Source organism: Epinephelus fuscoguttatus, linkage group LG3 (assembly GCF_011397635.1).
Source record: "Epinephelus fuscoguttatus linkage group LG3, E.fuscoguttatus.final_Chr_v1".
Lineage (NCBI taxonomy): Eukaryota > Metazoa > Chordata > Actinopteri > Perciformes > Serranidae > Epinephelus > Epinephelus fuscoguttatus.
Window position 1 is genome coordinate 1,618,212 of NC_064754.1, and position 14,462 is coordinate 1,632,673.

The following is a 14,462-nucleotide window of genomic DNA, read 5'->3' on the forward strand; positions in this document are numbered from 1 at the left end:
CAGATGGTAAGGCAGACAGATTTTTTAACAATTAGGAATCACCTCAACTACGAGAGGTCCTCCAGCACACAGTCTTCCACGTGCCCATAAAATATGAGGCTGATTGGTTCAGCAGTTTATGAGATTAGCTGCTGACAGATAGGAACACACAAACACGTACTCTCACCTCTCGGCCCGTCAGTGTGTGTCTGGCCAGTTTGACTTTAGCGAAGTTGCCCTTGCCGATGGTCTTCAGCAGGCGGTAGTTGCCTACGTGCGGCTGTTCATCAGCGAGGGACGTCACAGTGCTGCGACATGGCAGCAGACTGTGGCGACTTGATGATTTGGCGGGTGGGGCTGGCGGCTCAGGGAGGCCATCTGAAGACTTTGGCTGAAAGAGAAACAAACAGATTTATTATTAACATTTAGATGCTCCTGAACCAGGATGGCGAGGGTCCAGCCTTGTCCCGTGCAGTTACGGGGTGCCACAGGGAGGCATAATCAAACCTTTACTGTTTCCTACATGGCTGACCAAGTGGAAAATCCAACACTGCTGCTGAGAGACAGCTGCAGACAGACAGCTGCAGACAGACAGCTGCAGAGAGCTGCAGACACGCTGCCCAGACTGCTGTAAACAGACAGCTGCAGACACACTGCTGTTGTTGCAGGTCTGCATGTCGGAGCTGATTCAGTGCAATAACAACACAGTGATGTGTGCCATCTGCTGCTGGCCGGCGGGTGTTGGAGGAACTGGAGCTGATGGAAACCAGTCTGACAGCATCTGAACCAGCTGGAGGACACAAACACGTCTTCTGTTACACCATGACATCACACGGCGCCGCTGCCGACACCTGACACCCTCTGAACAACACAATGTCTCACTCACTCAACTGATTTGTTTTTGGGCAGAAAACTTTGACAGATCTGCTGTTACAGAGTGTGAGGAAATGTTTGGTTTAAGAGTTTGGTGAACACTCACAGGGGTAGCTGGTTAAACACTGTAGCTGCAGTGGTGGAGAGTCACTCAGTATATTTACTCAAGTACTGTACTTAAGTATAAATTTGAGATACTTGTGCTTGACTTGAGTATTTATAATAATATCATATAAAAAATTCAGATCGTAATACTCGTGATATTTTGACTTGTTGACATATTGATGTCATACTGTTACCACGGCAACAACAAGCCTGGCTGACAGTGAAGTTATTCCTGACTCCTCTGTGGTTCCAGTAAAAAGAGGAGCAGCTTCAGTAGTGTGGAATAAAGTGTGGCGTCCTGAATGTTTTCCTTCTCTTAGCGCTCAGAGGGAACTCATTCAGCGGCTCCTCTGGCAGCAGCACAGCGTCTCTCCCTCTCCTCTCTGATTCTGTCACAAACCTTTGCTGATGCAAACCTACGTGAATAAACTCCATATATGTGACTGTCTCATAACAGCCTGTCACAGGTTACAGCCTGATGGTTAGAGGAGAAATGGCAGAGCATAAAAACACACAAGGAAATCAGCTGTTGATTTATATATATAGATCCCAGGGGACATTTGTTTAAACGTGTAATTAGTGGTAGATTTGATTTAGTTGAACTATTAATATTGTGACAGGATCTGAATCTGACTCTGAGTTACTGTTGTTGTTGTTGTTCACAAACTGAAGACATGAAACATCATTTTAGTTTTTACTAAAGATTTGAAGCAAACTGTGAAACTACATCACTGATTCTGTTGATGTTCTATCTTCTTAAATTAATAAAAAACATACTAATTTGTCATATCATCAAGAATGTCATTATTGCAAAAATACCCTGAAATATTGTGATATTATCTTAGGGCCATATCTCCCAGCCCTATAAAGCAGTTGACTTTTTAGAACATAAAGGCTGTAGACCATTTATTATTCAATAGTTTAGACTCATACGGTTCATTCATTAATTTCTTTTTTGTGACCGCGTATCCTATTGGGGGTCACGGGGGGTGGAGCCTATCCCAGCTGACACTGGGTGAGAGGCAGGGTTCACAGGGAGAACATGTCAGAGCACCTGGAGGAAACCCACACTGACACAGGGAGAACATGTCAGAGCACCTGGAGGAAACCCACGCTGACACAGGGAGAACATGTCAGAGCACCTGGAGGAAACCCACGCTGACACAGGGAGAACATGTGGGAGCACCTGGAGGAAACCCACGCTGACACAGGGAGAACATGTCAGAGCACCTGGAGGAAACCCACGCTGACACAGGGAGAACATGTCAGAGCACCTGGAGGAAACCCACGCTGACACGGGGAGAACATGTCAGAGCACCTGGAGGAAACCCACACTGACACAGGGAGAACATGTCAGAGCACCTGGAGGAAACCCACGCTGACACAGGGAGAACATGTCAGAGCACCTGGAGGAAACCCACGCTGACACAGGGAGAACATGTCAGAGCACCTGGAGGAAACCCACGCTGACACAGGGAGAACATGTCAGAGCACCTGGAGGAAACCCACGCTGACACAGGGAGAACATGTCAGAGCACCTGGAGGAAACCCACGCTGACACAGGGAGAACATGTCAGAGCACCTGGAGGAAACCCACGCTGACACAGGGAGAACATGTCAGAGCACCTGGAGGAAACCCACGCTGACACAGGGAGAACATGTCAGAGCACCTGGAGGAAACCCACGCTGACACAGGGAGAACATGTCAGAGCACCTGGAGGAAACCCACGCTGACACAGGGAGAACATGTCTCAGCACCTGGAGGAAACCCACGCTGACACAGGGAGAACATGTCAGAGCACCTGGAGGAAACCCACGCTGACACAGGGAGAACATGTCAGAGCACCTGGAGGAAACCCACGCTGACACGGGGAGAACATGTCAGAGCACCTGGAGGAAACCCACGCTGACACAGGGAGAACATGTCAGAGCACCTGGAGGAAACCCACGCTGACACTGGGAGAACATGTCAGAGCACCTGGAGGAAACCCACGCTGACACAGGGAGAACATGTCAGAGCACCTGGAGGAAACCCACGCTGACACTGGGAGAACATGTCAGAGCACCTGGAGGAAACCCACGCTGACACAGGGAGAACATGTCAGAGCACCTGGAGGAAACCCACGCTGACACGGGGAGAACATGTCAGAGCACCTGGAGGAAACCCACGCTGACACAGGGAGAACATGTCGGAGCACCTGGAGGAAACCCACGCTGACACAGGGAGAACATGTCAGAGCACCTGGAGGAAACCCACGCTGACACAGGGAGAACATGTCAGAGCACCTGGAGGAAACCCACGCTGACACAGGGAGAACATGTCAGAGCACCTGGAGGAAACCCACACTGACACAGGGAGAACATGTCAGAGCACCTGGAGGAAACCCACGCTGACACGGGGAGAACATGTCGGAGCACCTGGAGGAAACCCACACTGACACAGGGAGAACATGTCAGAGCACCTGGAGGAAACCCACGCTGACACGGGGAGAACATGTCAGAGCACCTGGAGGAAACCCACACTGACACAGGGAGAACATGTCAGAGCACCTGGAGGAAACCCACGCTGACACAGGGAGAACATGTCAGAGCACCTGGAGGAAACCCACACTGACACAGGGAGAACATGTCAGAGCACCTGGAGGAAACCCACGCTGACACGGGGAGAACATGTCAGAGCACCTGGAGGAAACCCACGCTGACATGGGGAGAACATGTCAGAGCACCTGGAGGAAACCCACGCTGACACGGGGAGAACATGTCGGAGCACCTGGAGGAAACCCACGCTGACACGGGGAGAACATGTCAGAGCACCTGGAGGAAACCCACGCTGACACGGGGAGAACATGTCGGAGCACCTGGAGGAAACCCACGCTGACACAGGGAGAATATGTCAGAGCACCTGGAGGAAACCCACGCTGACACAGGGAGAACATGTCAGAGCACCTGGAGGAAACCCACGCTGACACAGGGAGAACATGTCGGAGCACCTGGAGGAAACCCACACTGACACAGGGAGAACATGTCAGAGCACCTGGACGAAACCCACGCTGACACAGGGAGAACATGTCAGAGCACCTGGAGGAAACCCACGCTGACACGGGGAGAACATGTCAGAGCACCTGGAGGAAACCCACGCTGACACGGGGAGAACATGTCAGAGCACCTGGAGGAAACCCACACTGACACAGGGAGAACATGTCAGAGCACCTGGAGGAAACCCACGCTGACACAGGGAGAACATGTCAGAGCACCTGGAGGAAACCCACGCTGAGAGAGAACATGTCAGAGCACCTGGAGGAAACCCACGCTGACACAGGGAGAACATGTCAGAGCACCTGGAGGAAACCCACGCTGACACAGGGAGAACATGTCAGAGCACCTGGAGGAAACCCACGCTGACACAGGGAGAACATGTCGGAGCACCTGGAGGAAACCCACGCTGACACAGGGAGAACATGTCAGAGCACCTGGAGGAAACCCACGCTGACACGGGAGAACATGTCGGAGCACCTGGAGGAAACCCACGCTGACACAGGGAGAACATGTCAGAGCACCTGGAGGAAACCCACGCTGACACGGGGAGAACATGTCAGAGCACCTGGAGGAAACCCACGCTGACACAGTGAGAACATGTCAGAGCACCTGGAGGAAACCCACGCTGACACTGGGAGAACATGTCAGAGCACCTGGAGGAAACCCACGCTGACACAGGGAGAACATGTCAGAGCACCTGGAGGAAACCCACGCTGACACAGGGAGAACATGTCAGAGCACCTGGAGGAAACCCACGCTGACACGGGAAGAACATGTCGGAGCACCTGGAGGAAACCCACGCTGACACAGGGAGAACATGTCAGAGCACCTGGAGGAAACCCACGCTGACACAGGGAGAACATGTCAGAGCACCTGGAGGAAACCCACACTGACACAGGGAGAACATGTCAGAGCACCTGGAGGAAACCCACGCTGACACTGGGAGAACATGTCAGAGCACCTGGAGGAAACCCACGCTGACACAGGGAGAACATGTCAGAGCACCTGGAGGAAACCCACGCTGACACAGGGAGAACATGTGGGAGCACCTGGAGGAAACACACCCTGACACAGGGAGAACATGTCAGAGCACCTGGAGGAAACCCACGCTGACACAGGGAGAACATGTCAGAGCACCTGGAGGAAACCCACGCTGACACGGGGAGAACATGTCAGAGCACCTGGAGGAAACCCACGCTGACACGGGGAGAACATGTCGGAGCACCTGGAGGAAACCCACGCTGACACAGGGAGAACATGTCAGAGCACCTGGAGGAAACCCACGCTGACACAGGGAGAACATGTCAGAGCACCTGGAGGAAACCCACGCTGACACGGGAGAACATGTCGGAGCACCTGGAGGAAACCCACGCTGACACAGGGAGAACATGTCAGAGCACCTGGAGGAAACCCACGCTGACACAGGGAGAACATGTCAGAGCACCTGGAGGAAACCCACGCTGACACAGGGAGAACATGTCAGAGCACCTGGAGGAAACCCACGCTGACACTGGGAGAACATGTCAGAGCACCTGGAGGAAACCCACACTGACACAGGGAGAACATGTCAGAGCACCTGGAGGAAACCCACACTGACACAGGGAGAACATGTCAGAGCACCTGGAGGAAACCCACGCTGACACTGGGAGAACATGTCGGAGCACCTGGAGGAAACCCACACTGACACAGGGAGAACATGTCGGAGCACCTGGACGAAACCCACGCTGACACAGGGAGAACATGTCGGAGCACCTGGAGGAAACCCACGCTGACACAGGGAGAACATGTCAGAGCACCTGGAGGAAACCCACGCTGACACAGGGAGAACATGTCAGAGCACCTGGAAGAAACCCACACTGACACAGGGAGAACATGTCAGAGCACCTGGAGGAAACCCACGCTGACACTGGGAGAACATGTGAGAGCACCTGGAGGAAACCCACACTGACACAGGGAGAACATGTCAGAGCACCTGGAGGAAACCCACGCTGACACTGGGAGAACATGTCAGAGCACCTGGAGGAAACCCACGCTGACACGGGGAGAACATGTCGGAGCACCTGGAGGAAACCCACACTGACACAGGGAGAACATGTCAGAGCACCTGGAGGAAACCCACGCTGACACAGGGAGAACATGTGGGAGCACCTGGAGGAAACCCACACTGACACAGGGAGAACATGTCAGAGCACCTGGAGGAAACCCACGCTGACACTGGGAGAACATGTCTGAGCACCTGGAGGAAACCCACGCTGACACGGGGAGAACATGTCGGAGCACCTGGAGGAAACCCACGCTGACACAGGGAGAACATGTCAGAGCACCTGGAGGAAACCCACGCTGACACAGGGAGAACATGTCCGAGCACCTGGAGGAAACCCACGCTGACACAGGGAGAACATGTCAGAGCACCTGGAGGAAACCCACGCTGACACGGGGAGAACATGTCAGAGCACCTGGAGGAAACCCACGCTGACACTGGGAGAACATGTCAGAGCACCTGGAGGAAACCCACGCTGACACGGGGAGAACATGTCAGAGCACCTGGACGAAACCCACGCTGACCGGGGAGAACATGTCGGAGCACCTGGAGGAAACCCACACTGACACAGGGAGAACATGTCAGAGCACCTGGAGGAAACCCACGCTGACACTGGGAGAACATGTGGGAGCACCTGGAGGAAACCCACGCTGACACAGGGAGAACATGTCAGAGCACCTGGAGGAAACCCACGCTGACACGGGGAGAACATGTCGGAGCACCTGGAGGAAACCCACGCTGACACGGGGAGAACATGTCGGAGCACCTGGAGGAAACCCACGCTGACACGGGGAGAACATGTCGGAGCACCTGGAGGAAACCCACGCTGACACTGGGATAACATGTCGGAGCACCTGGAGGAAACCCACACTGACACAGGGAGAACATGTCAGAGCACCTGGAGGAAACCCACGCTGACACAGGGAGAACATGTCAGAGCACCTGGAGGAAACCCACGCTGACACAGGGAGAACATACAAACTCCGCACAGAAGGGTTCCCCCACCCCAGGTGAACCAGCTAACCACTGCACCACTGTGCCACCTCAATTTAATACAGTTTACCATGAGATATTACAGTGTGCACACATCCCACAAAAGCTTAAAGCTACAGCAGCAAAACGACAAATAAATGCAGCAGGAATATTCAGAAACAAACAGCAACAAACAGACTCTTACTACGTAACTACATTTTGCTGATAGTTTTACTCAAGTACAGTTTTGAATGCAGGACTTTTACTTGTAGAGGAGTACTTCCAGTGTAGTGTTAGTACTTTTGCTGCAGTAAAGGATCTGATACGTCTTCCACAGCAACTGTTGAGCTGAAAATGACCTGATTTCTCAGTGAATCTCAAAATGCTTCATCATTGCAGAGGCTCTTCCAGCTTTAACTGCAGCCTAAATGTACCGAGTTCCTCCTGGTGAAGAACAGAGCGGCAGTTTAAAAGAGGAACTTCTTTTTGTTTATGCTTCAGTTTAGAGACGACAGCAGCTGGAGACGTCTGCCTTTCATTTGTTGCTCTGCTGTTTCTGACTGGAGGCAGGGATGTGGGTTTTTTTTGTTAAAATCTAATTTCTAAAATGGAAAATACAAAATCCAGATACACTGAGATTAAAAATACCCTTTCCCTTCTTTGCTGTTACCAAAGTCGAAAAAAGGGAAGAGACTGGACCGCAGAGAGCTGAAGTGAAACCAGAACTTCCAGGTTCAGTTCCACCAGTAAGGATTACTGCAGTTATTAAAAGTCACAACTCTCCAACACAAATAAACCTACAGTCAGTCCAACTTAAAGCTGATGTAGGCAGCTTTCTCTTAGCATCATCAGGCAAAAATCCCATAATAACCTTTCAGCATATTGTAAGTCAACACACTGAGAGAAAACTAGACTTCTTTCAGACTTCAGAAAATCTTGAGTATGGGCAGAATAGGAGACGTCGGGCCCCTGGGCACAGAAATGTGAGAGGCCCCACCACCTCTCCAACACAGGACTGAAAACACACTCAGACTTTATGCTCAGTTACATTTACAATTTACAATCAAAGTGCAAACAAGAATCCAAGTGTGAATTCATTGTTTTTCACAGTGACTTACAAAATGTTCAGAGGGCCACATGGCGCGCTGTCCCAGGCCAGATTTGGCCCACAGGCCATAATTTGAGTATCCGTATGGCTGTACTTGCTCACAATAAATAATATAAAAGGAAATAAGTTTTCAAAATTTGAATTTTTTTCTGGGGCGACCTCCAGACCACCCAGCAGATTTGGTCCCCCCCAGTGCTGACTCCGTAGCTCCGGCCTTGAGTTGAACCATCTTTCTAAACTAGTTTACATACTCTTGAGTTTAACTACTGTCCACTGTGAGGTAGCTGGTCGTTTGGTAAACTCCAGTTTTACTGTAGTTTCCCCAACACCGCAGGTATGATTCATTCTGGCCACACATGAGGTCATTTTAAGGATAAAATCTTAAACAGACCCGTCATGACGAGAACTAGCATTGGTTAGCTGCTGTGCTAACCAGGAAGTGTCAAGAGGATTGTTTCTACACCAGTAAATGTGTCTTTGACCCGACCACACCATCATCTACCCCCCACAGGGAGGTCAGAGGTCAGAGGTCAGAGGTCATGGTCTGGTTGGGACTGGAGGCGGATTTCAGCCCCTGTGTGACTTCATGTCTCATCATCAGGGCGGGTAGGTGGATGGAGGGTGGAGGGCTCCACTCCCACAAAGAGGATCCCATAATAAGCCTATCAGTTTCCACGGTGACAGAGAAAGCCTCCAGCAGCTGATTTCACAGTGATTCATCACTGAGGAGAATCTTCATAGTCTCAGTGTCACGGACTGCACATGACACAGTGACTGGGGTCACAGGTCACACCACAGAAGGAGGAGGGGGAGGGGGGTAAAACTCTCCTGTCACACTTCAGGATGTTAAAAAGTGACTTCTAGAAGACTAAAAGACATCGGCAGCTCCTGATATCACATCCTGCAGTGTATTCTGGGAACAATCGATAGCAAACAGACAGAAGGAGCCAGCTGGAGCTGCTGAGTGTCTCTCTGCAGAGGACACAGAGACACGACAGGGCAGCAGGACGTTATTCAATTATACTGTGAATCATATCTTAACAGTAAAGAAACTCTACACTATAAAAAAACAAACTCTTGATTTTACTCTAAAAAAACTGGCTGCCAGAATTTCACCGTGATGAATAATGCCGATCTTCTTCTACTCTTACTGTAAAAGGATATTAGTAGGGGAGAGTGCGGTCAGTTGGAACAAAGCCTTTTAAGCAAGTTAGAAAGCAACTGTATCATTCACCATGCTCATACTCAGCCACACCCTCTTCACTTTCAAAGTGGAGACCTTCCGACTGTTTACAAAATTTTATTCTTAGTTTTGAAATTAACAGCGCGTGAATAGATTTTTGTCTCTTTTGTTTTTTTCTTCTCCAACACTGTTTTTTATTTACGCCAACAACAAAAAAGCTAATTTTCTGGCCTCTGTGTTGCTGCTCGTGTTAGCTGTCTGGATTTTTGTTGGTGCCGAGCACAGGAGGCATAAAAAGTAGACAAAAACATAACATTTCGAATTAAATAAGATGCTCTGTGAAGTCACTGAGGGAATGTTCACTGCAAAAACTTCATATAAAGCCCTGTCTCCTCAAAGCAGTCCGCTTTAGTTCAGTTTGATACGCTTTCTTTCTGTTTCCACTGTGAAAAATTGTGGATGGTACCACTGGAACCGTTCCTCACCGTCCCCATTCTCACCCAAGGTCCACCAGCCTCCACAAAACCCAAAGACCCAAAGGCCAAAAGAACCAAAGCCCCAGTGACCCACAGGCCTAGAGACCAAAAGACCCAAAGACCAAAAGGCCCAAAAACTCAAAGACCTAAACACCCAGAGACCCAAAAGACCAAAAGAACCAAAGATACAGTGGCCCAAAGGCCGAGAGACCAAAAGATCTTGCAATCCAAAGACAGAGAGACCAAAAGACCCAAAAACCAAAAGACCCAAAAACCAAAGGACCCAGAGACCAAAGGACCCAGAGTACAAGAGACCCAAAGTCCCAGAGACCAAAAGACCCAAAGACCAAAGGACCCAGAGACCAAAGGACCCAGAGTACAAGAGACCCAAAGTCCCAGAGACCAAAAGGCCCAAAAACTCAAAGACCTTGTAATCCCAAGACTCAAAGACCCAGAGACCCAAAAACTTAAAGACCTAAACACCCAGAGACCCAAAAGACCAAAAGAACCAAAGATACAGTGGCCCAAAGGCCGAGAGACCAAAAGATCTTGCAATCCAAAGACAGAGAGACCAAAAGACCCAAAAACCAAAAGACCCAAAAACCAAAGGACCCAGAGACCAAAGGACCCAGAGTACAAGAGACCCAAAGTCCCAGAGACCAAAAGACCCAAAGACCAAAGGACCCAGAGACCAAAGGACCCAGAGTACAAGAGACCCAAAGTCCCAGAGACCAAAAGGCCCAAAAACTCAAAGACCTTGTAATCCCAAGACTCAAAGACCCAGAGACCCAAAAACTTAAAGACCTAAACACCCAGAGACCCAAAAGACCAAAAGAACCAAAGATACAGTGGCCCAAAGGCCGAGAGACCAAAAGATCTTGCAATCCAAAGTCAGAGAGACCAAAAGACCCAAAAACCAAAAGACCCAAAAACCAAAGGACCCAGAGACCAAAGGACCCAGAGTACAAGAGACCCAAAGTCCCAGAGACCAAAAGACCCAAAGACCAAAGGACCCAGAGACCAAAGGACCCAGAGTACAAGAGACCCAAAGTCCCAGAGACCAAAAGGCCCAAAAACTCAAAGACCTTGTAATCCCAAGACTCAAAGACCCAGAGACCCAAAAACTTAAAGACCTAAACACCCAGAGACCCAAAAGACCAAAAGAACCAAAGATACAGTGGCCCAAAGGCCGAGAGACCAAAAGATCTCGCAATCCAAAGACAGAGAGACCAAAAGACCCAGAGACCCAAAGACCCAGAGAACAAGAGACCAAAAGTCCCAGAGACCAAAAGTCCCAGAGATCCAAAGGCTCTAAATCTCAAAGACCTTGCAATCCCAAGACTCAAAGACCCAGAGACCCAAAGACACAAAAACTCAAAGACTTAAAAACCCAGAGACCCAAATACTAAAAGAACCAAAGAGCCAGTGACCTGAAAACTCCAGGACCCAGACACCCAAAGTCTCAGTGACCTTGCGATCCCAAGAACCAAAGACCCGGTAACCCAGAAGACGATCTGTTAATTTATTAAAACAACGTTTCTAGTCTCCGGTTTGGAGAAACAGGCAGGAGTACCACCTAGGCTTGGCTGCCAAAAAATAGCTCAGTAGCGCCATCTATAAAATTTCAACAAAGCAGCCCCTGCAGAACATTTCACATAGAAGTTTGCAAACTGGTAGGCATATGTAACATCCTAAGACGTACAAAAAAGCATCTTGGAGCCATGTTTTAAACCCAACAGGAAGTCAGCCATTTTGAATTTAATGTGTCATTTTGGTGCATTTTTTGGCCTTTTCCAGGCGCCGTACTTGAACAGACTCCTCCTACAGATTAGATCCGGTTGACGTGAAATTTTGTCTGGACCGTCTTAAAACCTTGGACATCAAAAGTTGCTCACAGCTTGGGTTTTCCCAAACCCATGTGACCATGTTTGCCACCAAACAGGAAGTGCTTTGTAACTCCAGCGTACATGGTCCAATCTCCCCAAACTTCGCGTTTTATAAGGCTCCAGGTCCGAAGCCAACTTAATGCACATTAGGTGTCATGGTGACTGTGCCACCTACTGGCACCAGGAAGTAAGACTTGTCAGAAATTTCAATTGTCAATCATCAATTGACTTACAGCAACATGAGGTATAATTACTGTGTTCTCCAGCGCCACATAGCGGACACAGACAGTGGTACAAAATGTGAAACAAGTCATCCAAACACCCACACTCTGAAGGATAAACCAACTCACTCCTGAGTGCAGGGACTGACTTTCACAGAAATAAACAGCAGCATCAGGTTAGCCTGAGCGTCAGACTGAAGCTCCGAGAACCTTTAGTCTGACATCGCCTCCACTGAAGGCGATTTACAAGGGGGAGGGAATTTGATTTTCTCCCTAAGCAATCAGTAGAGAACGACTCACCCAGAATCTGACGTCATTAGTATCCATGCCTCGGGAGTGCCGAAAACAAGCGAGCATTGCCCGTTTAAAATGTCTCCGTTGTCGTCGTGCACGCCCAGCTGCATCACCGTTAAATCAAGTTTAGCAGCTTCCTTAATTTGGTCCTCCATTAACGTGAGTAGTGGCAAAATACCTCGATAGCATCGTTAATGTGGTCTGTAGGATCTGTAGCGGTCGCCATTAGCGTGGCGCTGATTGGCTAATTGCTAGACCCGCCCCCAGCCCCGGTGTTCATTGGTCCGTCCATCGTTTGGACGAGATAAATCGCAAATTCATTGCAGTATGCCAGACCAGAGATGCAAGCCTCCTCAGTTGAGTGGGTGGGGTCCATGGTCTGGAACCAGGCTAGCATCAGGTGGCATCTTGCCAGCACCCCTGAATTGTGCGAAGGTGAGAGGGCCCGATCATCGCTGCTTTAATCTTTGGTGTATAATCACCTGAAAAAAAGACTTGTTGTGTTTTCGTTTCCTTAGAATGAGTCGTTTATTTCTACAAAGGGAGCAGAGCGTGGTCTACAGAGATCACCATGCTGCGCCGCCATGATTCTACAGTAGCCCAGAACGGACAAACTAACCAGCCACACACTGACGCGGATAGATACCCTTACACAGCCCAGTCTCAAAAAGCCCAAACTATCCCTTTAAGGCCCTGTTGTTGTGAAAGGGCCCCATGTGTCATCGTAGGTTTGAGGCCACAGAGTTTCTCACGGACAGTTGGAGACCCTCTAACACCTTCCTCCAGCTGATTCTGAGACATGAAACATGTCATCATGGTGGACATCAGCCACACTGAAGTTACATATTAACAGTATGAGCCAGGCACTAATATGTGGATCAATCAGTGTGATCAGACTGTTCATTACATCAGCTCCTCATCAATAAAATAATAAATAATACAACTTCATTAGTGATAAAACTAGAATGAAAATCAAAATAATTTAACCTCATCAATGATAAAACATCACAAATGTCTAATAATCATAAAAAACAGCTCCATTTTAAAATAACACAGTAAACTCCATCAATAATCAATAATCAGGGGTTGAAGCAGCCTTACCTGCTCAGACTCTCTCTCGCTCACCGGGGTCAGAGGCATCCTGCCGGACATCTTCCTGCTGTCCTCCGCGGCTATCTGCTCTCTTCAGTCCGGGACAAGCATCTCGTCCGCCGGCTGCTCTACAGCATCTCTCGCCGGGAACCAGGCCACCTCAGCGGGGCTCAGCTGGGAGGCTCCGCCGGCCGGAGGGCGAGGGAGGCCGGGGCGGCGGCTACAGGAAGGCCCGCTGTTTGCGCTGGTGCGGGAGAGAGACCCGCATGGAGACAAAGACAGACAGAAAGACAGGGAGAGGAAGAGGAAGAAGAGGAGGAAGGAGACGAGGAGGAGGAGGAGGATGAAGAAGAGGAGTGAAGAAGTGTTACAGTAAGAATCCTCCCTGCAGCTTCCAGCGGTTTGTCAGCTCACACAGCGACACTGCGGAGCTACAACACACACACACACACACACACACACACACACACACACACACACACACACACACACAACCATGACGTCAGAGCTCCTCCTCCCCGTCATCCTCATCATCGTCATCCTAAAAATATCCCAGCATCCTCAGCTGCTTCCTGCTAAAACACGCTCCGTTTATATTTTCATATTTATTTCAAACGCAAGTATTTTATTTTGTTTTAATGGTGAATCAACAGAAGAGTAATCTATTACTACACAACTGTGTTAGTACTTTAGTACTCAAAAAGAAAAGTTAACAAAAATAAAGACAAAAGAGAAAGAAAAATTACAGTATCAATGAATGAATGAAGGAAGGAAATAAATAAATAAAAGCATACAAACGTGCTGAAATAAATTTTGGAATAAATACCAAGAAAGAAATACACAAAGCTTATGACCTTACCTCATTAACATATGGACACATAAATAAATAAATAAATAAATAAACAAATAAGATGCTTTTTAAATCCATGTCCTGTTTAATTATCACGTTTTTTTTATTGATTTAATTGTTTGAAATTTATGCATTTATTTCTGTATTTATATATTTACATATTTATTTACTTGTTTATTCATACATTTATTTACTTGTGCATTTATTCATTCTTTTATCTATAATACTTTATTTAAATATTCTTATTATGTATTTCTTCATTTAGTTTACATTCATTTATTTATGTGTTTCTTTCCCTGTATCCATTTCTTACTTATTACCATTATTTACTTAAATATTCATGAAT

The 14,462-nt window shown here is 48.6% G+C and overlaps 2 protein-coding genes across 3 annotated transcripts in view; both read right to left on the reverse strand.

The window, feature by feature from the left end:
• The window catches only part of mark1 (MAP/microtubule affinity-regulating kinase 1), a 40,085-nt gene extending 25,955 nt beyond the window's left edge, over positions 1-14,130 (reverse strand). The window contains exons 1-4 of the mRNA XM_049567359.1: positions 14,126-14,130; positions 13,399-13,510; positions 13,276-13,350; positions 167-370 (exon numbers count right to left, since the gene is read on the reverse strand). Coding sequence (XP_049423316.1) covers positions 167-370; positions 13,276-13,350; positions 13,399-13,510; positions 14,126-14,130 — 396 coding nt within the window. The remainder of the gene's footprint in view (positions 1-166; positions 371-13,275; positions 13,351-13,398; positions 13,511-14,125) is intronic.
• LOC125886149 (uncharacterized) lies at positions 1,988-7,000 on the reverse strand. Of its 2 annotated transcripts, XM_049572149.1 has the most exons (11): positions 6,889-7,000; positions 6,625-6,844; positions 6,362-6,449; positions 6,010-6,141; positions 4,955-5,042; positions 4,340-4,427; positions 3,684-3,815; positions 3,288-3,375; positions 3,068-3,155; positions 2,936-3,023; positions 1,988-2,055 (listed from the first exon to the last, which is right to left on the reverse strand). In XM_049572149.1, the coding sequence occupies exons 1-10, from the start codon at positions 6,920-6,922 to the stop codon at positions 2,971-2,973; spliced, it is 1,011 nt and encodes a 336-aa protein (XP_049428106.1). In that variant the 5' UTR covers positions 6,923-7,000; the 3' UTR covers positions 1,988-2,055; positions 2,936-2,970. The 2 variants fall into 2 exon arrangements, 1 of the variants encoding a protein (XP_049428106.1); XR_007449001.1 differs by lacking the exons at positions 1,988-2,055; positions 3,684-3,815; positions 4,340-4,427; ... (3 more) ...; positions 6,625-6,844; positions 6,889-7,000 and adding exons at positions 2,198-2,627; positions 3,904-4,226 and having other exon boundaries at positions 2,716-3,419.
• Positions 14,131-14,462: the final 332 nt, after the last annotated feature.

What these genes read in the sequence shown, in the direction of transcription:
- LOC125886149 (XM_049572149.1), bottom strand. Translation starts at nt 6,922, where the DNA reads ATGTTCTCCCTGTGTCAGTGTGGGTTTCCTCCAG. An exon ending in TCAGCGTGGGTTTCCTCCAG is followed by an intron (nt 5,043 to 6,009) that starts GTGCTCTGACAT and finishes TGTTTCCTCCAG; the next exon opens with GTGCTCCCACATGTTCTCCC. An exon ending in TCAGCGTGGGTTTCCTCCAG is followed by an intron (nt 3,376 to 3,683) that starts GTGCTCTGACAT and finishes GGTTTCCTCCAG; the next exon opens with GTGCTCCGACATGTTCTCCC.